At 38.4% G+C, this 25,354-nt stretch overlaps 1 protein-coding gene across 1 annotated transcript in view; it reads right to left on the bottom strand.

The window, feature by feature from the left end:
• Positions 1–1,145: 1,145 nt before the first annotated feature.
• LOC120542966 (leukocyte cell-derived chemotaxin-2-like) overlaps positions 1,146–25,354 on the bottom strand; it is a 36,797-nt gene continuing 12,588 nt past the window's right edge. Inside the window, exons 3-5 of the mRNA XM_039775740.1 lie at positions 16,933–17,029; positions 10,706–10,851; positions 1,146–1,928 (exon numbers count right to left, since the gene is read on the bottom strand). Coding sequence (XP_039631674.1) covers positions 1,762–1,928; positions 10,706–10,851; positions 16,933–17,029 — 410 coding nt within the window. The 3' untranslated portion in view covers positions 1,146–1,761. The remainder of the gene's footprint in view (positions 1,929–10,705; positions 10,852–16,932; positions 17,030–25,354) is intronic.

The raw sequence follows: 25,354 nt of genomic DNA, 5'->3' as shown, positions 1-25,354 counted from the left end.
ATATTCTAGATATTGCAAAGAGCATTAGGGTGAGAGGTCATGGAGAAATGCCAGGGAACTACTGGAGATCATCCAGACCACCAAGGAACAATAAAGAATAATAATGACACTTGGCTACAATCAGTCAACAAGTACAAATATAGTGCTAGCATGACACACATAAGAATGAACAATATCCTTGTGATAGATTGCCATGTCTTCTAAATCTGCTAAACCAGTGGGCTAAGAAGCATAAAAAACAGCACATTGAAAAAAATGGAAAAACATTACAGTTAATTATAGTTGTGGAAGGACAGCAACTTCATAGATCCATGTTGCTGTGGTTCAACAATGCAAATTTGCAGTGATGTTATGAAGTTAACATTTACCAAAGAACTGCATCCATATGAGAGAAGTGCACCCATTGGTGAATGGGAAATGAAATGAAACTGAATAAGATTTTTGAATATAGGAATATATATACATATATATAAATGCACTCAAAGCTATATATATGCACCCAAAGCTATAAATGCTCCCAGAAGCTATACCTTAACAATAGTGGGCCACAATCAAATGGAGTGATGTCACTGAAATTTTGTAAAATTATGAAAGGGGTTGGTACAGTGGATCCAGACTGTTACGTTAAAATAAGTGCAACAAGAACATTAGGACAGATTTGGAAACTTGTGAAGGGTAAATTCCACACAAACTTAAGAAAGGTTTTCTTCACACAGAGAAATATAGGGACATGGAATAAATCTCCAAGTAGTGTGTTAGACAGTAGGACTTTAGGGACCTATGAAACTTCACTTGATCTTTTTTGGAGAAATTAGGCGGATAGGATTGGTGAGCTTATTTGGACTGAATGGCCTGTTTTTTCTAATGTTTTCTAACATTGGGCTTGACGTAGGTCAAATATTTGAAATAAAATAGACAAATTCAGGCTGTTCTGAGTGAAAATGGGTGATTAACTCATTATGAGGAAGATATGTCTTTTAAGATGGCTATTTTATGTTACAAGAACATAGACTTTTTTTGTTAAATGTCTGTTTTCCAACTTTATAAAACCTTATTATGCTTGTCAAAAACATTTTTATACCTGGGACATCTTTTGAGATGTTAATCCTGTAATCTGGTGAAGCAACAGGTAGAAAAGAAGTACACAGATGAAAAGCAGAACTTGCATGCAACAGTGTTTTTATTTTAAAATGTTAATTGCAAGATGAATAATTAAGATTTACATTTTTTGTAAATTTCATTGAACGTTTCAGCAAGCAAATCACTCATGAAATCTAAAGCTCCAGTATGCATTAACTTAGGCCAGTTTGCTATGGTGATTGTTTTGTAGGTCCCATGAATAACCAGTTTCAAAATACAGTATGTTACTAGAGGCAGTATAATATAGTTGAGCTTAGAAGGTGCCCACAAGTAGAAGCCTCCTTGTTTAGTTTAAATTTTAAAAATAATGAACTCCTATAAAAATGTTTACTTCCTTCACTATATACTTGTATTGAGTTAACAAATACTGCCCAAATGGTCTCTATTTTTTATAATAACAGTTTACGATTAGGTCGAAGATTTTTAATAAACTTTTACAGATAGTTTCTTTCATTTGGGATGGTGCCTTATCAAGAATGCCTCCAAAGCTTGTGCAAAATCAGTTTTAATCTGCTTTAAATTAATTTTTCAGTATAATGAATACTTAAGATTCCAGAGTTTACCCATTAGGCTGTCAATAATATGATTTGACAGAGGGAAGCTAGATGAGAGGAGAAGTGTTTACAGATATTTAGTGGGATCAGACTTATCACACATCTGCACATGAATGTGAGAGGTGATACCTGCATACACCTTTTGCATTGGCAGCAATGTTCCAATTGCTTGTCCCTTTTTGACACTACCCGTGTATTTGTATGGCTTCAGGTAGAACAGTTTCACACACAGACCTGCAAGAGAAAAGAGTTGTCATTTAATGGAATCTGTCATCTCTGGTTTCCTTTTCTGTTTTTTCAAAATAACAGCAACATCATGTCTTATAGGTTTATAGGGTCATTACTGTCACATTTATAGAGTACACTGAAATTTTTCCTTGCACAGCTAATCAACATCAACACATTTCCACTCTCTGGTGCCATGATCAGTGAGTATGATCACTTTACTCCTAAATGTGAGTCTGCCTTGCCCAAAAAGTCTCAGAACAGAATTACAACATATCTATCTTAGAAGTACTATCATTTACAATTAGGAGTAGGAAGCAATGACCGATCTGCCAATGTTTTGTTGCCATCATTGCCTAATCTGATTCCTTTTTTACTTGCTCTACATTTATATTAATTTCAGCTTCCAAAATATAAGCATGTTTGTATTATTTCAGAAAACACTGAATTTTCTTAGATATATAGAAACACATGTTGTTTACTCTACTGTATTATTTGGCAGGTATAGTATTACATATCTATGATCTTCTTCTTACAACTGAGAGGACATTACGGATGTTTGCTGACTGACAGACCAACCACAAGCGTTACCTGGTAGATAAACACCCAAATAATCAGATTGTGATTCAGACCTATGAATGTAATACTCCGATCTTTAGCCTGTTGAGTATGTGAACCAATTACTATAGCGCAACATCATACTTTGCCTCAGGCTCTGACATCTCATATAAATATAGGTAAACATCAGGGGCCTCATGTATAAACAGTGTGTATGCACAAAAATGTTGTGTATGCCCGTTTCCACACTCACATCATGATGTATAAAAACTAAACTTGGTGTAAAGCCTCACACATTTTCAAGCCAGCTCAATCCCTGGCATAGCAAGTTCTCCGCTCGGTTTTGCAAACTGGCGGCACCCAACGTTAAAGCAGTGCTATTGTTCCAGTGTGGTTTCCCTTTCTTTTTTAGATCCACATCCCGGATGTGGCTTTATCAAATAGACTGAAATTAACCGAATATCATTTATTAGTTTAAGGCATCTGATTGTAATTAACCTGTAATGATATAATGGTCCACAGAATGGCCAAACTATTCCAAATACCATAGCTGCTTTAGTGTTGTTACTCTCACTGCACCACTCGGAGTATTTATCCCACGGCATCTGAGTGTGGAATCACAGCTCTGCAGCAGCTGATCGGAAAGAGAATTATCGGTATGCAGCATCAAGCATACGCTGCCTCAGCCATGCGCACAGTCTCTTTGAACTTCTTCCATACAGCAAATGTTTCAGAACCTTTCCTGTAGGGACCTTGCGGTTCAGAAACAGTTTCATCCCAAAAACTATAAACACACTCAATCAGTCCATCAAGTGTTCCTGGTAGAACTGTTTGTACTTATAAGTACAATTGCCTCACTGTAAACTTGTGATACAGTTATAATATTGCACAACCTGAGCCACATTATAAAGTGTGTATTTACATATGATGACGACTAGCTTCTAAGTCGATTTAAATTTCCAAGCGCTATCTTCTTGGAGCTCTTGATATCATTTTTAAAATGAAATTCAGCACAGTATGCTTATTACATTATACAGATAAAATTTTAACACCATTTAAATAATCTATATTGTTAATAATTAAACACGTGAGGACAGTGTTTCAGTGCTAGCGATGAATTGTTGCCTCATTCAGGGATTGTCCATGCCTCATGCTGTATGCTCGCTGGGATTGGCGCAACCCCAGATGGATAGATGGATATAATAATTAAACATGTACTATGAAGATATTTCAATTCTCGTTAAAAGTTTTGAAGAATCTGCATTCTAAGCTTACAGATGGTTTTACATCTATTACAGAGCTGATTGTGTGGTGGTTAGTTACTTGGAGAAAGAAAAGTAAGGACAGGAATTGGGGGTTACTACATTTGAAAGAGACAGTACTGCTCCAATAAATTATTTCATCAAACATCGCAAAAGGCACAGCAAGCATCTTGTGGGAGGCTGGAACTATCTCTGGACAAGGTGCCAGCTATCACTGCGCCACTGTGTTCCCATGTCTAATACATGCTTTAATTCCAGTCATTATGAAAATGATATCAAGTACACATCTTAGTATTTAAATTGTTCAGAGAGCTGTACTATCATGAATGTAATAGATTCTGTGTCCGGTTGGAGGAAAAGAAAGCCTGTTTAAGAAGCACGTAGTGATTCACACACATAGCACATACAGTAGAAGAACAAATACAAAACAAAGCATTTAAGATGCTACTTTAATTACGATAGGATTTGAGAAACTAGTAAAATAAACGATTTTAAGATGAAGTTTATGACGTTCTACTGTAATGACAAAATAAACTACAAGATTAAGGTGGAAATTTTGAGATTATTTCCAACTTTTTTCCCAATGGGTTCTTATTTTTTTTCTTTTCTTTGTACTCTGATAAGCTTCCATATGACACTCAGACGGTGGGCTACGACTCGCCTTTGATATGTAACAACTTCTTTTTTATTTCAGGCACTGTGCGACTTTGTGAACTTGAACTTTCACGTTTCTCTATGTCACTCGATCAACTTCTTTTTGTTGTTTATACCACTGTTTAAACTAACAAATAGTACGTTTTTCCTTGCCTCCACTTAGTATTTGCTGAAAATCTTCTATTTCCCCCCGTGCTTCTGCCATTATCTTTTCACAGAATGCTGAACTTAAGGGCTATTTATATTTATTTGCATATTCAAAGAGACGTAATTCTGGGAGGAGAAGGGGTGGGACAGCAGGTACGTGCACATGCGTTACTTTTCATGCTGACCAGGAGTTATGTAGCAGAAGAACGTGGAAGATGGGGTACACACTGATTTATGCATCTAGATTTTTTGTGCATACGCACATTTCCGCTTTTGTCTCTATGCAATGTTTTAGCGTGAATTCTACGCACAATGTTATGCATGAGGCCCCAGGTGATGAGCAGACATTGGACTGATTAATATTTGGTTATTTAAACAGATGTCTGCTCATCAGAAGTATGCTGATTTATTTTAAATTTACAGAAAGAAATTACATGACCTAAAGTGAACAGATACTAAAAACTGTACATCGATCTCAACAAGACAAATCTGTGCAAATAAAAAGAATCGCAAAATAAAGAATATGGTTAGACAGTTGTTTCATTTACAAATACAAACTGGATTCTGAAGAAAAAAGGCTTTCATTCTACCCCTCAAGGCTATCCAGATGAAATTGATTCAGTGCTGCTTCTGCCATTGGACTCGACTCAATGTCATTGTTTGAGGATCTTATTTTCTGCTTGTCATCACCTAAGCACAGGATACATTCCACGTAATTATGTGATAAGGATATATTCTTAGCTGGGGCATTTTAGTTTGCTCTAAATTTTAATGTTTATATGTGGGCTTTATATAAATATTTTTTGTCAAGTTGGCATCTTTATCCAAATTTTATTAAATAATTGAATTCTTTTATATAATTTTTCAGTCATTTTTATATTTTCTGAAGCAACACAGGTCCTTAGAGCCCAAAGCTGATTGGACAACTCTGAACACAAGCCAGGAATCACCCTTGTAAATGATACCATATTATTCTATCACTAATATTGCATTTGTTAAAGCTACCAATCAGGCTAACCACATAGTTAACCAGAACCATGCTCGCCTCTCTTCTTAGAAAGAAAGAGTGCAACTATCAGTTTACACATAAAGGTCAGGACTGCTAAAATTCCTTCTAGTGACACACTTCGTCATTTAGAATTTTTAGCTCAGTGTAATGTATTGCTAACCTTGTTGGTGTCAAGTGCTCAATTAGACAGTAACAGGAGGGAATGCAGGGCTTGCCATGTATCCACTCCAACAAAGGAGTAATTGTGAGTTAATGTTCAGAATGCTAACTAAACACAAATAATCAGAGTTTTGGACACAGAAGATGCTGACAGAATTTGCTACAATTCACACAGCACACATTTTTTTTCTTTTTTTTTAGCAGAAGTCACCAACAGCCAAAAAAGGCAATGTGACTTCTCTCGCGGCTCTAATGGTGCAAAATAATAATAATAATAATAATAATAATCACCAGGCATCCCAGAATGTTTTTATGAGTCACTGAGTTTAATCAACAAACACATTTTCTTCCAAAAACTGTTTGTTTTTTTGGCTTTTATTACTAAGTAGAAGAGATCTTAAATTGAACTGTCAGAAATCTGAATCTTACAAAATCTGAAGGAGATTGAAGACTGCAGAGTGGTGGCAGGGGAAAGTGTAGTTAAGCAGCATAGGTTTGTGGTCTGTAGGATGACGTTGGAGATCAAGAAGAGGAAGAGAATGAGGAGAGGATCAAATGGTGGAAGTCGAAAAAGGAAGACTGCAAGGTTGAGTTTAGGGAGGAGATGAGACAGGCACTGGTGGTAGTAAAGAGTTACTAGACAGTTGGGAAACTACAGCAGATGTAGTAAGGGTGACATCAAGAAGGGTGCTTGGCGTGACATCTGGACAGAGGAAAGAGGAAAAAGGAAACCTGGTGGTTGAGCAAGGAAGTACAGGAGAGTATACAGAGGAAGATGATGGCAAAGAAGAAGTGGGATAGTCAGAGTGATGCAGAAAGTAGACAAGAGTACAAGGAGATAAGGCACAAGGTGAAGAGAGAGGTGGTGAAGGCTAAAGAAAAGGCATATGATGAGTTGTATGGGAGTTTGGACACTAAGGACGGAGAAAAGAACATGTACCAATTGGCTAGGCAGAGGGACCAGGCTGGGAAAGATGTACAGCAGGTTAGGGTGGTAAAGGATAAAGATGGAAACGTACTCACAAGCGAGGAGAGTGTGTTGAGCAGATGGAAAGAGTACTTTAAGAGGCTGATGAATGAAGAGAATGAGAGAGAGAAGAGGTTGGATGATGTGGAGATAGTGAATCAGGAAGTGTAACGGATTAGCAAGGCGGAAATAAGGACAGCTATGAAGAGGATGAAGAATGGAAAAGCCGTTGGTCCAGATGACATACTTGTTGAAAGATGGAGATGTTTAGGAGAGATGGCAGTGGAGTTTTTAACCAGATTATTTAATGGAATCTTGGAAAGTGAGAGGATGCCTGAGGAGTGGAGAAGAAGTGTACTGGTGCCGATATTTAAGAATAAGGGGGATGTGCAGGACTGTATTAATTATAAGGGGATAAAATTGATGAGCCACAGCATGAAGTAATGGGAAAGAGTAGTGGAAGGTCGGTTAAGAAGTGAGGTGATGATTAGTGATCAGCAGTATGGTTTCATACCAAGAAAGAGCAGCAGAGATGCGATGTTTGCTCTGAAGGTGTTGATGGAGAAGTTTAGAGAAGGCCAGAAGGAGGTGCATTGCGTCTTTGTGGACCTGGAGAAAGCATATGACAGGGTGCCTCGAGAACAGTTGTAGTATTGTATGAGGAAGTCAGGAGTGGCAGAGAAGTATGTAAGAGTTGTACAGGATATGTACGAGGGAAGTGTGACTGTGGTGAGGTTTGCGGTAGAAGTGATGGATGCATTCAAGGTGGAGGAGGGATTACATCAGGGATCAGCTCTGAACCCTTTCTTATTTGCAATGGTGATGGACAGGTTGACAGACGAGATTAGACAGGAGTCCCCATGGACTATGATATTTGCAATGATATTGTGATCTGTAACGATAGTAGGGAGCAGGTCAAGGAGACCCTGGAGAGGTGGAGATATGTTCTAGAGAGGAGAGGAATGAAGGTCAGTAGGAACAAGACAGAATACATGTGTGTAAATGAGAGGGAGGTCAGTGGAATGGTGAGGTTGCAAGGAGTAGAATTTGAGAAGTTGGATGAGTTTAAATACTTGGGATCAACAGTACAGAGTCACGGGGTTTGTGGAAGAGAAGTGAAAAAGAGACTGCAGGCAGGGTGGAATGGGTGGAGAAGAGTGTCAGGAGTGATTTGTGATAGACGGATATCAGCAAAAGTGAAAGGGAAGGTCTACAGGACGGTAGTGAGATGTTATATGGGTTGGATACAGAGGCACTGACCAGAAAGCAGGAGACAGAGCTGAAGGTAGCAGAGTTAAATATGCTAAGATTTGCACTGGGTGTGATGAGGATTGACAGGATTAGAAATGAGTACATTAGAGGATCAGCTTAAGTTGAACGATTGGGAGACAAAGTGAGTGAGGCAAGATTGCGTTGGTTTGGACATGTGCAGAGTAGAGATGCTGAGTATATTGGGAGAAGGATGCTATGGATAGAGCTGCCAGGGAAGAGAAAGTGAGGAAGGCCTAAGAGAAGGTTTATGGATGTGTTGAGAGAGGACATGCAGGTGATGGGTGTAACAGAACAAAATGCAGAGGACAGAAAGATATGCAAGAAGATGATCCGCTGTGGTGACCCTTAACCAGAGCAGCCAAAAGAAGAAGAAGAAAGAAAGAAGACAGAGAGAAATAAAGATAAGAAACTGCATGTGATTCTAAAATCTCTGTCAAGTCCTAATGCTAACTTGAATATTGACATTTACTTATTTGGCACCTTTATCCAAAGCAACTTACAACACTTCTGATACAATGGGTTACATTTCTTTTGGTTTTCCAATGGGAGCACAGGCAGCTTAAGTGACTTGCTTATGTTCAAGGGTCAGTAGTAGGATTTGAACCCACAACATCAGGGTTTGAAATCCAAAGGCTTAACCACCACACCACACTGCCAATTTAAAACTGGTGTCATGACCACTTGTCAGAGTCTTGAGTTATAATGTGGTTATTATTTATTCATTTGTTTTTTCTTAAAAGGACGACTAGGTTTAGCCACATTAAGCTAGAAAAGCATGTGACTTGCAGGCATGCTATTTTTATACAGTAGGTGCCCAGTCCCTGGCTCTAAAGATGCTTATTTACAGCTCAAATGCCAGCTCATACTGTGGATCATCCCTGGCAGGTGTAACTGGTTCAGTGTCGCTACAGTATTACTTTTCATGCAGCCATTTTATTGTTATGGGTGCTTGAATGTTGTTTATTTTAATGATGCCTTTTTCCGGTTGACAAATGAGGCTTATGGCATTCCTGTGCACATGCTATTTTAAGATGGCATACATCAACAACATTTTGGATTTATTTCCTTAGTCTGTTTTTCCCATCTGCTTTCTGTCATGTAGTGTCCACATATAACTCTTAAACTAAGGTTCCTATAAATGATTCCTCAAGGGTTAGTTTTGATCATTTATTAAAACAGACAAATGGAAGTACCTGATTAAAATTGAACTATCTTTTTGGAAAAATGAAACAAAAGAAACTCTATGATGCTAAAAAAGTGAAAAGAAAAGAAAACAATGGAACAATGTAAGAATACCATTTGAGCAGTACAAAATGAGAGAAAAACAAGAAAATCTCAGAGCACAAAACTGTTAAACCCAATTAATGAGTGAAAAACCCTGACAGCTTTATCCTTACCTGAATCATGTGAACTTATATTTTCAAATTAATAAATTGTTTTAATATTTAAAATAACAGTTAAAATGGTTTTGAAGTCATTCTCACTCGTGAATGCTAAAATCTATATATATAAAATTCTTTTAATGTTTGAAACAGAAATTACGTATGACCACAGAACATATTATAATACAGGAACTAATCACTTCGTTTGTGGACGCCATTTTTCTATTGTCTTTATGAATTGTTATTATTTGTGTGAGAGTTATTTTACTGATATTGAAAAGAAGTAAACACAAACACGCCGATCTATCCCATAGAAGTGCGCCCCGCATCGCCCTCTCACAGCCCTCCTCTCTGGACTCCAGGGCTCAGCCGTCTGCCGCCAGGAGCGTTCTGACAGAGAAGTTTTATTTATTTGTCCACGTGACTGTCGCTGAAACAGCCACATTATAACTTTTTTTCAATTGCCAGTACTTGATAGTAGAAGAGATGAGGAAAATAGCTTTGCGTCTTTCTACTTTTTAACTGCGCCGAGCTGTAAACAATGTGAAGACGACACCGCCTTCAGCAGCGAGGGGTCTTGAGAACAAAGTGGACGCTGGGAGGCGCGGAATGTCGGGCTGCTCCACTGGGTCGAAAGCTTCGCAGTTTTGGGCGGCGTCTTCTCTTCTCACACTGTTTCTGACACTTTGAGTCCCCCTCGGCTCCTGGGAGAGTGGAAATCTTTGCAAATGAGTGTAATAGGCGCCATTGAAGCAAAACTCTTTTTTTAAATTGCGCTGCATGACTACTTACTCTCCCTTAAGGTGAGTTCAGGTCACTAAAACCCCGCAACATTCAAGTTTGCTTATGTGATGAATTATTTTAAGAAGACGGAGGGTTTACATCTAAGAAGATGTACCGACCTCTTCGTGTTAAGTTTTAGACTTGGGAATTGTTTGGACCTTCTGCCCGTTAAGCACGGAAGGGCAGCGTCCACATTTCTCAGAATATTTTTTCTCTTAAATCACAGGCACGTAGTGCATGGTTGTCAGGCAGAAATTTGCAAGATCGCATAGAAAATGTAATTTCTTTACCACAGTGGTCATGTAGCGCCTTTCACATGGGATCTGAAACTGATGAGATGATCCAAATACATTTAAGCTGCTGTTTGTGCTACTTACCTGTTGTGTTATAGCACCTTTAAAATGTACTTTACCCGAAAGCACTCCAGTATTGCTCAATGTATCTTTACTTCTTACATGTTAATGTTTTACTGTTTAATAATTTATATACTACATTTTATTTTTTTCCCTTGCACTCAGTGAGCGAAGCCACTGGGTAATCAGCTAGTAAACTAATAAAATATCTCCTGTTAATTTTAAACATGAATACTTTACCTTGCCCTGATAAACCAACTCCATTATCAATTGCATTTCCATTTCCGTAGGGTCGAGCTTGGCCAGTAAGTGTTGCATCAAAAGGGGCATAAACAGTCGAACCATCTCCACATTTAATATCTACTCCACCGTGTTTACGGCCATTGCTGTAAGAAAAAGAGAATGTGACTGCATGCTGAATACAGGAAAGCTGTAATAATGTTATACAGCAGAGAATGCATTACATTTGTCCTTGAAAACAATCAGCAAATGCAGCACATATCTGAAGTCATTAGCTTATTAATTGATCATGCAATACAAAATCCATCCATCCATTATCCAACCTGCTAAATCCTAACTGGAGCCAATCCCAGCCAACACTGGGCACAAGGCAGGAAACAGGTCGCCAGCAGGGTGCACACACACACAGGACAATTTAGAATCGCCAATCCACCTAACCTGCATGTCTTTGGACTGTGGGAGGCAACCCACGCAGACACGGGGAGAATATGCAAACTCCACACAGGGAGAACCCAGGAAGCGATCCTGGGTCTCCTAACTGTGAGGTAGCAGCACTACCCACTGTGCCACCGTGCAACCTGCAATAGAAACATAGTGACATAGAAATATTTACATTTACAGTAAGTTTTTTTGTTTAAAAGTCTTACACATTATTATACTTTTTTTACAGTAAAGCAAAAACTGTCTATATATCTATCAATCTTTTACAATATTGAAAACGATCCAAGATAGAACATCAGTTCATTGCAAGGTGCTGTCACACTTACACACCTTCAAATACACTGGGACAGCTTAGAACAGCCAGTCAGCCTGACTGAAGGCCTTTGTACTCTTTGCACTTTATGACTGGGCTTCCAATGACAGAAATTACATTGAATTGACTTCTTAACTGTATGTACTGTATTCCCTTAGCTACTGTATATCTAAAAACATGTAAGATAAACACTCTCTTTATTGAAATATGTTAATACAGGTTGTAAATAACTAAAATAATGGAAGCTCTTATTCTGATGATGGAACTTTTAAGTATATTCTTAAAGAGTGCTTTAATTTTATATCAGTGGAAAAGAAAAATGAAAACTAGAAAGTAGCATTATCTGTTCAACAAAAAATGTTATTTATACAAAACTTTAAATATTCAAAACAGTTAATGCTTTGTGATTCAGGAGCTTTAGACCTTTTAAACAGAAAATAAACATCCAGTGAAGGTGATTAGATGGCTATTACCCTAGGGAATGGCTAGAGTTAAAACAAATTGACAGAAATAACATCCTCATTTCATAGATTTCAATGATTTGTGTTTGTGTCGAACTGCCCATTTCTAATGATTACTTGGTAGTACAACATTGCGGTAACTCCTTTTCAGTCCTTCCAGGTTTGCGTTTTTTTTATTTTCTTGGTCTAAGGCAGCAGGGAGGAATGGGTTTTGTCAGAAGAGGGGACAGATAGTTTTTGCCAAATGTCAAAGGGCCAATGTCTAGTCAGAATGAAAAGAACGTTCTAAAATGGATAACATTCTCCTCCACTGCCAACACTTCTGAACTTTACGAGAACCTTTCATCTGGGGTATAAACTTTCTGCAGTTTATTTCCTTAAATGAACTGAAAAGAAAGCGGGCTTTGATTAATTGTCGTCTGGCTGAAAACCTAACTATTTAACCAGTCATCACTGTAAATCCTATTACACACACACAAAAAAAGAAAAAGACAACATCACATACTTCAAAATATCATATACTGTATATATCTATTTATAGACGTTAATAATTTTGTTGGTACCGTTACAGCTCATTGAAAAAGTGCTGTACACCTCCTGAAAAGTGATTAAATGAAAAGCCGTTGTCCTGTATATACCTGCATGCCTTGGATATGTCATTGAGTAAAGCAAAGCAAGTGTGAAAAAGAATAAAGTATTGCTTATTGTATAAAGATATTCTAAAATTGACACATTTGTTGGTAACCCCGGTAAAGTATATAAATAATTGACTTTTTTAATCTAGCTGTTTTCTTTAATTAGTATCACATCTCCAATTGTCCAATCAGTCATCCAGCCTATATAAATGGAGAAAAAGAGTCACTCTGCTGTTTGGTATCATTGTGTGTCCCGCAATGAACATGGACCAGAGAAAGCAAAGGAGAGAGTTGTCTCAGGAGATCAGAAAGGCAAAGACTATAAGATCAATTCCAAGTAACTTGATGTTCCTGTGACAACAGTTGCAAATATTAATATGGATTCTCCTCCAAAACACACAGCCGAAAGCACCTAAGAATGATTAGGAAGCAAACATTGGACTATTCTAAGTCTGCAGTCTGGAGAAGGCCCCGTTCAAACTTCACATAGCTGGAGCAGTATGTTCAAGAAGAGTGGGCCAAGCTACTTGTTGACAGGTTCAGAAGCAACATTGAGAGCTCCAGGAATTGTATTTTTGGAGTGATTACCTCTAAAGGTTGTGCAACAAATATTAAATTAAGAATATCATAATTTTTGTCAATGCCATATAGTGTACAAAGTGTATATATATATTATCAGGGATGCCAGGGGCAACGACCCGGCCAGGACACCGTGAGGGACCGGATGTGGGTCTGCACCCACCCTGGATCACGTGGGGGCCGCCATCCTGGTTGCTTTGGGGGTCACAGGTTGAGGGCATGGAAGCCCCACCCTGTAGGGGCCCGTGGTCACCGCCATGAGGCGCCCCAATGCCTTGGGGACCTGTTACCTCAGCACTTCCGCCACACCAGGAAGTGCTGGGGGGGAAGATTTAAGAGGAGACCCGGAGAGCTGCCGGGATAACAGCCGGCACTTCCGCCATGCTAGGGCTTGGCCAACGGGGGAGTGTTGAACACACCTGGAGCTCATCCGGGGCATGGATAAAAGGGGCCGTCTCCCTTCATTCAGGGCTGGAGTCGGGTGGAAGAAGGACGAGGCACGAGAGGAGTGTGGAGGCGGCCCGAAGAGAAGACTTTTGTGTGGCCAGGACTGTGTGTTGGGGTATTTGTGCACAAGACGGAGTCTGAGTGACTAATAATTGTAAATATTATTGTAAATAAATACGTGTGGTGGTGATTAACAACATCTCCGCCTGTCTGTGTCCGGGTCGCTCCACTATATATATATATACATATACACACACACATACATATAGTCATACACGCACGAATAAGGGGCAACCAAAGGGCTTGATAGGGCACCAAAGAACGCAGAATGGGGGTTTGGAACAGAGTACAAATGCTTTTTCTCTTACATCAGCAGAAAAACAGAATAAAAAATGTTCATATCAGAAAAAACCTCCACGTCCTTACTGAAGATTCTACTCCGGCTCCACTGGCTTACCTCGCTTCTGTCTTATTCTGACGACTTCACTGCCATCCACCCACTTCTGAAATCACCTCATATCTGTTTGATTGTATTTCCTCTTAACACCTCATTAAAAGCTCTGGGAGCCCATTGTGTGACTGTCAAATGTCTGTTTTGATTTATTTTGACCGCTTTTTTCGAAATTGGGATTTGCAACCAGTATGTGGGGAGGCTCCCCAAATCTTTATCTGCTTATTTGTGTTCTTCTTTTATCGTAATGTACATATATGTATTTCTACACATATGAATTTATAGTTTTTTGATTATTATAGATGCATTCATAGAATTTTGTGCATCATAATTTGGTCTTGCTTACAAGAACATTTTTATACATAACACAATAACAAAAAAGTGTTGACCATCTAAGGAATAAGTAAGAACAGTGTCATTCAGGTATGTTCAATAATGACAGTTGTGCAATGTACTAAAATATCTAATATCTAAAGCTGAGTGTATGTTTTCCAGTATTCATATCCACACTTTGAACTTCTGTCAAATTTGATACACATTCAATGTTTGCACAGGGAACATCATAGGCTATGTTTCATTGTCAAATATTTACCTTAGGGAACTTTATTTAATGACCACACCTGTGGTTTATTAGGGATGTGCCACTAGGAGACATTCTTGTGATTTGAAGCACAAGTTTGCCAAGTTGCTTTCTATATGGTGGGTTTAGTTAGGGAAATTTTGGTTTGAAGCCAACATTTTTCTCTCTGTGTCATTCATTGAGTGGCTGCCTCTGCACTTTATTCCACCCTGGCTGCAGCAGATACCCCTGCTAATACACAACAGAAATGAGAATGAAATCTCAACTTTGACTTTTGAACACATCAACACATTTTGAGCATCTCTGTAGATATTTGTGTACTTGGCTTCTTGTGCCACACATAAATCTTGAATGGAATTAATGATTGTTATCAGATATGGCATACTATGTTAAATGATCAAAATCTATTGATAATAAAGTATCAGCACATGGGAACTTCCAATTTACTCAATCAAATCTATTTTTTTTTTTTTACAAAAGTAATCTTAACTTTCCAATTTTGGCAATAAAATTGTTACAGATATAAATAGGAAAACATTTTGTAAAAGTTTTTTGGTCTCAGTCCATTATACATTCTTTGCACATGAAGGTTTTGCCCTCAATGGCATTGCACATTTGTTTATTCTAAAAATATTTTAAATGGAGCCAGCTGTGAGTAAAAATCATGATTAAATTATTTTATGGTTTTTTTTTTTTCTATTTAAAAATATTTTTTTTTCTAACAGAAATTACCTTTCCTGCATTTAATGAATGCTTTTACATTGTGTTCACTCCTTTTAATTGAGTACTGATGCTGATTTTATTATTTATACTTTTGGACTATGTGGCATAGATGTGTCACCAATGACAATGCTCCAAGTATGGGGATATGTGACAGATTGTTTTTAACTAAAGATCACAGTTCAAACTTAATAACTGTCCTCAAACAGCAATGCTCACCACAACACCAGAACATGTCTTATGTATTGCACACACAGAAAAACAATACCATGATGGTTTTTCAGATGCTGCAGTCTGACGACAATATTGGCACTTGTAGTTAAAAGGTCCAGAACAGATACCATTGCATTTCTGTTGGTTATTAAAATAGAGAAGGAAGTGACAAGGGTAGGAGCTGAGTTAGCAAGTAAAAGCCAAGCACTACAAATACTCAGAGAGAAATGAATCACTGAGTGTCTGATCTTCCATTCTACAAGAGACAGTGGGAAGCCGTAAACTGAATTGCTGCTTGAGAATTAGCTTCATCTTTAATTCCATTGTACATTTAGTCTGCAGACAGCATTGATCACTAATCCATCATCATTTAATAACTTTTTCTAAAAATGAATGCCTGAACATAACTGACAACTTTAAAATCAAACAAATCTATCATGTAAAAAGCAAAACAAAAAATAAAAAATATCTAGATGTGCCTGTGTCAGATAAATTAAAATAGGTGATGGCCTGTACTGTTCTGTTTTTAGGTAACCATCTGCCAACTTATTTCCACCTGGGTTGCACTTAAAATCCTTTTTCATGCGAACTTTGTTCATTTTGTATTCTTTTATTATTATTATTTATGTCAATATTGTGATTTATTTTTATTATTGGTATGGTTGTGTATTTTATAGGATGTCAGTTTTCTTTATTATGCAGTTTTCATATGCTTAAATTAGTTCTCTTATGTTCCTGGTACTTTGTGGGTGAACCCATTAGAGGCGGGGCCATCAGTATTTTGCCACAGGGAACCGCCCACAGCTAGCCCTTAAATGCAGGCTGGGAAATCAAGTTCCTTGTGGTTCATTTGAATGTGCTGTGCTGGAGTGTAATCTTCTTGTGAGTGTTGCTTGCTTTCTCTAGATTTCTTGGTTTCTTTGATTCTTTTGCACTAAATTATAAATAATAATTTGGGTTTTGTATAGGGACTTTATTATTTTTGGGATTGCCATGTACACAACTCCTTTTGCTTTTTTTATTCTTTTTCTGCCTTCTGAAAATAAAAGACTTATTTTTTAAAGAACTTGGTTTTGGAACCTATCAACCATTATCGATCAATCACAGTTTTTACTGGTTTTCTCCTTCTAGATATATTTTGGAACATTGAAGTTAGGCCAGTACAGCTGAGATTGGGCCCATTGGGGTGAGACTTTTATCAGACAGGCAAGGAGGCCTGGCCTGGGGTGTGGAGCAGTTTGGAGGTCTCACACCCTATTTTGAAGCAGAGTCAACTCCAATTTATGACACAACATTGTGTAGGTACAATAAAAACTTGGACTTAATCTGAATATCATGAGTAACTACAATAAACTAAAATAGCAGTTATAATGTAATATTTGTATACCCTCGGCTTGCTCCGTAATGTCCACAGCCAAAACTGTCACAGGTCCTTGGAACGTTGGAATTGTATCCACTACACAGGGGGCCAAATTTTGATTTTTCTAAGAGAAAATGCAAAAGAATTAATAAAAATATCAGCCATTCATTATACACCACAAAAAAAAAAAAAAAAACAATAAAACAAACAATTGCAGCAAAGGCTAACTAATCATTTTGTTATCTATGTAACCAATGCACAGACTTGAATATGCTGTAACTTACTCATTAGATAATGTATTCAAGCAGATTTAATTTCATGATCCATTTTCTCTCTGTTCCATTAATTAGTTACACGTATTAATAAATTATACTGTGATTGTAAGAAAACAAATCTAGTCAAATAAATGAATGAGTAAACCAAACAAAAATAAGTATGAGTATAGAAAAAGCTAATGATAGCAGAGCAAGCATCAAATTGCAAAAGACAGAATTCTTGATAAGGAAACAAAGGGTGCAAAGGCACTTCATAGGCATTTTAAGCAAACAAGTAGTATTGAATTGGATATTGATTTTTAGCACTTAACACTTACTACTATCACAACAAAGCCAGGCTACACTATCGAGGCATAGTCAAATCCATATATAGATTCACAACATTAGAACAACTGGCAATTTAGCCTAACAAGCTTGTCCATCCTATTCACCTAGATTGTGAACCTTCAGATATTGACTTGATGTTATTTTGGACAAAGTCCTGCTCTCCACCAAACTACTTGGTAACCTTCATTTCTGTGCCTATGGTTCTTTGCGTAAAGAAAAATTTCTAAAATTTGTGAAAAATCTACCTTTAAATATTTCCACCTGTGTTACTGTGATTTTGCTTAACAGTGGTGTGTTGTTTTCTGCCTGTGGCTCACTAAACTTGATCAAAAAATTAATTTAAGCTAAGGAATGCAAAGACTGAAGAAAAATTAGGAGTCAATGAAAAACAGGAACATTGCTGTCCAGAATTAGCTTCTCTTCCTCTTGTTTGCTGAAATGGTGTAGTGTTGGTGCACAATGAATACTGTTAAGCCCAATTCAGACCAGATTAGTTTTACACCAGAAAGAGAAATTATTACAAGATGACTTATGTAATTTTAGTTTTGTCTGAATCACTCATGTCAGAAAATGTTTACAGACTGCACGTTCACACCTCAGTAAAATTGCTATTAAAAAATACCCCAGGTTAAATTTATTCCATGTAAGTTGGCATCTCAATAGAATTCCATCATTTAAGCAATTCGGTTGTGACTAAAATTATAGACATCCACTGCTAAAAATTTAACTCGGCTCCTAAAGTGGAAAAAAGGACTGCAAGTACTCCTTGTGCATGCTGAATGTCAGGGAGTTGAATGGGAGAGCGGAGGGGTTTTAGGGTATTCCCTAAGAGGACCGAAGGAGTGCTGATATACACAATTCATATCAAAAAGGTTTTTCAACAACAAAGTTTTCTTAAGGTTGTCCTGATTGTGCACTGCTGCTGAATCACTGCTGAAAACAAGAAATACTAATGGTTCTGAATAAGAAAATCCAAGTCGGGCCTAAACCTAATAGAAAGATTAAACAAGTATTTCAGAATGGCAAACTCTTAGAAGTTCCTGAGTGAAAGCACTTTGTCATGAACTAATGGAAAATTGCTTCTTAGTGTTGTAAATGGGCAAGTAGGTGTGCAGCAATTGATTTGAAGGCACTCTAAAGATACGATCTTTGTTGATGGTTTTAAATAGAAATGGGTATGTTGTATTGCTTCACATCCCATATTGTTATGATCTGGCTTTTATTTTAATATTTTACCTTTGGCCTCAAAAATAATTTGTTCAGTATTATAGAGGTCAAGGAATTCAGTCATCACCTTAATTTGTTTAATCTAAAGCATTTATAAATGTGTTAAAAAGTAAATACATTCTGCCACAGTGCTATCTTGTCTTTGTTACAGGCATGTCATCTTCAGTACCCAAAGTTAGTGAAATGTTCACAGGGACTCCAGGAAGTTGCACCAAGTGACATGTTGTCAGTCGAGGGAATCAGAGGAGTCAACGGAAGGTTGGTGTGCCATTCAGGCCACCCGTTTAATTGAAACAAAAAAAAAAAAATTAACAATAGGTCAATTTTAACGCAAAGTTAACAATTGGCTTCACAGCAATAGGCTCTGGAAAGCTTATCTCCTGAATGAGACGCCACTTGTTGGGAGCACCTCGCTTTTATAGCTCCTGGACTCAAGGGGTGTTATCAGTTGCCCTGAGTGGGCATATTCTCAGAGCTGTGGGTGATACAAGAGTTACTCATCGTGCCCCCTGGTGTTCAGAGTGGTAGCACTTACCTCAGATGAGCCTGGATGGTGACTCTTGGACTCTTGCACATGCCTGACACGTATCATCAATGTGACAGTTCATAAGCTGGCAGCTCAAGTTTGTGGATACAAGCTAATATAAAGCATTTTGTTTGAGCATTTAAAAGAATCTCTGTTTTTTTCTGCTACTAGACATTTGGCTTTGACTCTATTCAAGAGTTTTGCTTCTGACATTTTGCTGATTCTCTTCTAACGGTTACTGTCCGATGTCCTAGGCTGTGTTACTAAATTTTGTCTTACTGGTTTAGACCTTGACTTGTTATTCTGTACAACTTTCTGATGCCATCTCTGTTCAAAATGACTGCTACTCTGTGTAGTCAATACACAAATTCAATAACTGGTTATTCTTCCTCTTCATAATTTTATTTGAAAAGTGTATGTGGGTGGGATCTTAGCATATATGAAAAGAAAAATATGTGAAGTGCTACTCGATACGTTTTATTTTATCAATTACAATGTTGCTATTTTTTGCCTTCCCAACTGTTCTTTACGGCTTTTAATTAAATTTTAATTAAATTGAATATTTCCCAGCCAATCCTACTTCAATTTTACAAAGCCATAATTGAAAGTGTAATCACATTCTCCATTGTTATGTGGTTTGGTTCAGCAACGGAACACTCCAAAAATAAACTACAGCGTGTTGTGAGGTCTGCTGAAAAAATAATTGGCTGTACCCTTCCATCTGTTGTAGACCTGTATACATCTCGTGTCACTAGCCATGTCATAAGGATCACCGCAGAGTCATCTCACCCTGCTTATCACTTATTCCATAAACTCCCTTCTGGTAAACGCTTCAAGTCAATATAAACTAAAACTAACAGACAAGCTCAATAGTTTCTTTCCCAGATCCATAGCCCTCTCAAAGCAGTAATGTAGCCTGACCTCTTTGTATTTCCATGCATTGTCAGATACTCCATGAATGTGTGCGTGTACAGTACAGTATATGTACATGTATGTGTGTGCATGTGTATACACACTACACACTCACACTTTCACTTGCACATCATCATTTGCTCATCTGCTTTATAATTGTATTATTCTGCAAACTTGTATGAAGTTTTTAACTTATGTTATTTGTATGTGATGTTGTGCTCCGTTATAAGCAGCTCCAAATCTACCAAGTCAAATTCCTGTACATTAAGTACTGGCGAATAAAGGTGGTCCTGATTTTTTGAGAAACTGAAGATTATCAGTTTTCTTTCCGTTTTAGAGCACTGAAATAATACACATTTTGTGTTAAAAAAGTAAGGTGCCCATAACTTGCTGCTTGCACTCCATTGTCCTCTCACCCATTACTCTCTACCTGCCTCTCCCTTTGTTTCTGTAGTTATACATGATGCAGCCATTTGATGAATCAAGGAAAGAAAATATAAGTATTGAATGCCAGATGATTTTTAAGGAATATTTTATATAGTTTGTTATCTAGGGTTCCCTTATTCTATTGCTAGTAACTGAGTGAGCCTATGGCAAAACCATACATTAAAAAATAAGAAATAATTCCGAAAAGCTAAAAAAGAATTGCACATAGGAGGGGTGGTAGGGGGTCCCATGTTTAATGCTGAAGTCTCAAGGTTTTGGGCCAAGTTTCAGTTCTCCGAATAGTCATCATATAAATCTCTTAGGGTTACAGGACTCCTGAAGCCTATCCCAGGCAACATCAGGTATAATGTAATAGCTGATTCTTAAAAAAAAGAATAAATGAATAAATTAAAGTAATATATTTAATAAGGTGTATAAGAAATAATGCATTTCATGCACACTTATTGTTCATATATACAATAAATATAAATACCTCACAATTGGCAATGTTAATTATAATGTACACCAAGTTATCTGTTTCATTCTTGCTCATACTGCTGCCATATAATGAAATAAATGATTGTGCTGTGTATAGTGTGCAACACAATTAAAGGCATGCAAGCAGCATTCACTTTGAAGCTGTTTGTGCTTGTATTTCACTACATTTGCTAACACCTAAATAAAAATGTCATGTCTATTGTAGCAGGAATATTTCATTTGTAGCACACTACATTCTGAATGAATTCTCCTTTTCCTTTAGACATTTAGGGCTGTGATGGTTTTGTTGTGTATAGTGCACTGTACCTAGAGAGAATGTTTAAGCATTATGATAAGTTATTTAAAATATCAGTTCTTTCTCAGGGTTTTTTTTTGCTTGCACTACACAATAAAAACTTGATTTCAACACTTTATAATTTTTTTATGTCTTACGTTAGAAGTTAAGGAAGAACAAAGTTCAATATGAATGTCTATCATTTTTTTTCTTTATTAGTAATAAGATCAGAGAGAAAAGTAAGTATTTGCAAATAACAAAAGCAATACAACCATGATCATTTTTATGTGTTTCATGTTTTGCATAGGTGAACTATCATTTGTTTTTAATTGTTAAGAATTATTTAATTCTTTGATTTCTTGATGGTGTCAAAGACATGTTTTTACCCTTTTGTACAATGAAGATATATTTGCTTTGTACTATTAAAATAAAGATCTACCTATGTCAATTACAGAAATCGTATGAGGTCTACACAACATTAGGCTGATACTGTTTGTTAATGGCACCTAGAGTGTTTGTGCTGATCAAAGCCATCTATTTGGACACCTAACACTGACAGAAATAAAACTTAAAAAATAACAATAATCCATCTGTCTTTAATCAGAATGTATTATTTACAATTATTTTTTGGCTTTGCTTTATTTATAAGATGCATAAATGAATAAATCGAATTGAACAGAGTGTGAGTATGTGAGTACTCTTCATTTTAATTTTCATTCTTTTTCATTTATTCTGAAAGGATTGTGTTCCTTTCAAACATGTCTGAGCTGTTATTGTGTTGCAAAAGGGTTGTTTGGACAAAGAAAGGACATGTAATGTGGAATATAACATCATGTTTACCAGGACTAAGAAACACGATTATATACTGTAGATGAATTCATTCATGTAGAATTATGAACAACATCATCTACTGGGGCATTGCTTGTTCAGGCAAATTTCTGCGCTGTTCATACGTAATTTTTTTATTTCACACTTTCATTTTTTCTGTGGTTTTCTTTGGCTGGTGCCCTTCCTTCATTTTACATAGAAATGCTTCGATATGATTTTTTTCAAACCGAGTACAACAAGCAACACTTGTTTTTTAGTATTCACCAATACCGATTCTGATAGCATTGCACTGAAGCTTGAAATAGTATTTGTTTATGTCCATCAACTGTTAACTTCACTATTAGCATCAAATATAAGTCTCATAATTTGGAATAAAATAATTCAAAATTAAACAAACAATTTAAAGTACAGTAGATGCATAGATTAGATTAAAACACCAACAATCAACAATCACATACTGTACAATTAATATATGTAACCCAAACCAACATTCAAGTATTTCAGGATGAGATGTACTAGTACAACACAGTGTTCACAGGAATGTGGCTAAACATAACAAGAACATTTCTCTCACTAGTATCTGTTTTTAAGATTGCTAGCTCAGTGGCATAAAGGTATACAGGTCATAGTCATTGGGGGACACCTACCACTTGAAAGGTCTAGGATTCTTTTGGGAAGGTAAGTGGCAGATTCCTTTTCATTCCTTTTGTTTCTAGTTTCATTAACAATATGTCAGTGCACTAAATAATCTCCCACTCTCTACACTATGGCATAGGACCAAAGGGTATTTCCTTGACATCTGAGATGAAGTGAAGAGCCAGTACTGAACAGCACTTACTGTAAGTGGTCTCTCCCAGGTATGTTTCCAGCTGTATGGCAGCAGCTGCTGGAACGCGGTGCATTGATGCCGCTGCATGTTTATCTACGATCACTTTAAATACACACTTCAAACTACTACTTAGCTGGTCCTTCCAGGGACTTTTGGCAGGCAGTGCTGCGTAATCCTGTCCAGCTGCCTCTACACCACACACTTCCTGCTCCTCCAGCAACACCATCTCTTTGGCTTCCTTGGCTGTACTGATATTTGAAAACAACTGATCCTTACACCTATAGAAGGAAACATTTTTTTCTGATGATACACATGCCAATTCTATGTATATTCAATCTACAGTTTTTGAAACTTAAAGACATTTTATGAAAGTAATTGAAAAGATTGTTTCAAACAGCTACATATTGCTTTTAAGAAAATTTGGCAATTAAGGATTTTTTTCGTTAGCCACCCTAGAGAAGTTTTTAATAATACATTTTTCAAATTTATTTACACAGTCATTTTCAGTATATGCCTCGCAGTTAGGAGACTTGTGTTCGCTTCCTGGGTCCTCCCTGCGTGGAGTTTGCATGTTCTCCCCATGTCTGCGTGGGTTTCCTCCGGGTGCTCCAGTTTCCTCCCACAGTCCAAAGACATGCAGGTTAGGTGCATTGGCGATTTTAAATTGTCCTTAGTGCGTGCTTGGTGTGTGGGTGTGTGCGCCCTGCCCAGGTTTTGTTTCCTGCCTTGCACCCTGTGTTGGCTGGGATTGGCTCCAGCAGACCCCCATGACCCTTTATTTGGGATATAGCGGGTTGGATAATGGATGGATGGATGGATGGATTTTCAGGATACCAATTTGTTTTAAACCTATTGTTAACACACACAGTTTCAAAAGAACATCTATCTATCTATCGTCACGCACACGCGAATAGGAGACCGCGGACGGACCTTAACACGCTTCGGAAGACGTTCGCCGGCAGGGAGTGGCGGGGTACTAACCTTTCTCCTTTGCTTTCTTTCAGGAAAAAAGACGCTCTGCCACCATAAGCCTCATTTGCCCTCAGCACGTTACTTCCGCCCTTCCTCTGCCATTGTTCCTGACGTCATCAATCCCATCTTCCCTCACGGTTCCTTCCCAGCATTCCTCCACTTCCAGCTCCTCCTACATAAAATGGCCACCGACGCCATCTTCGGCGTCGCGCATATGAACCTGTTGTGTTTATAATTTTGACCAAGTATTTTTTGATTAATTGTGGATTGTCTGCAATATAAGGTGCCGGAAAACCCCAAACCTTTATGCTGCTTGTTGTTGCATCTTTTACAGTGGCGTAGCCGGCAGGATACTGCTCCGATAGAAATGACAGAAGGACAGGACCTCAACACAGTACTGCAGAGGATGAATGCCCAGATCCTGTCCCTGCAGCAAGCGCAAGCCGCTACTACCCGGGAGTTGGAGGCAACGAAGGCCAGGCTGGCTGAAGCCCAGAGGGCAAGACCCGATCCACCTCGGCCAACGCCTCCGCCTCTAGTGCCAATGACAGAGGCTGACGACGTAGAGTCGTACCTGGGGATATTTGAAAGGACAGCCACCTGAAAGGAGTGGCAGCGGTCCGAGTGTGCGTCCATCAAGGCGCCCTACCTGAAGGGACCCGCACAGCGGGATTCCTACGATCTCCCCGAGTAGGAGGCCGCGTTTTTACGACCTCCTAAAACAGGAGATCCTGGTACGCTACAGCATTATGCCGGGCCAGCAGGCGAGTGAATGACGGAGCTGGCAATTTGACCCAGAAAAGCCGGCCCGAGCCCAGGCCTTCGACTTCTGGGGTAAAATGGGGTGCTGGCTACGGCCCGAGGGTCCCCAAGCCCGGAAGGTAGTAGAGCAGGTGGCCTGTGAGGGCCTTCATAAACGCCATGCCTAGCTCCCTCGCCCAGCAGGTCCGGCGCCACCCTTACAAGGACATGCCAGGACTCCTCGAAGTCTTGGAACATCAGCTCGCGGTCTACCGAGCCGGAGGGTCGGAAAGGCAAGCTCGTGGGAACCGACAGGGACAGGCGGCCACCCCCGAGCCCTCTCGACGCGCTGCAGAAGTGCCGCAGAAACTAAAAGAAAAGCCGGCCTCCCTGCACTGTTACAAGTGCGGTGAGACCGGCCACCTACTGCTGACCTGTCCTCTGAACACCACGGAGCCGATGGACTGCACCTGGGCCACCGCAGAAAGGTACTGTACTCCGTCGCACCCCCTGGCGAGTCCGAACACGGGAGTGGTGTTATTGAATGGGCATTCGGTGGTGGCTCTATTTGACTCCGGCAGCAACATAATCATTGTCGCTCGCCGTTATGTATT

This window comes from Polypterus senegalus, chromosome 13 (assembly GCF_016835505.1).
Source record: "Polypterus senegalus isolate Bchr_013 chromosome 13, ASM1683550v1, whole genome shotgun sequence".
Lineage (NCBI taxonomy): Eukaryota > Metazoa > Chordata > Cladistia > Polypteriformes > Polypteridae > Polypterus > Polypterus senegalus.
The sequence above is the reverse complement of the archived record's forward strand: the minus strand, read 5'-3'. Positions and strand labels throughout refer to the sequence as shown.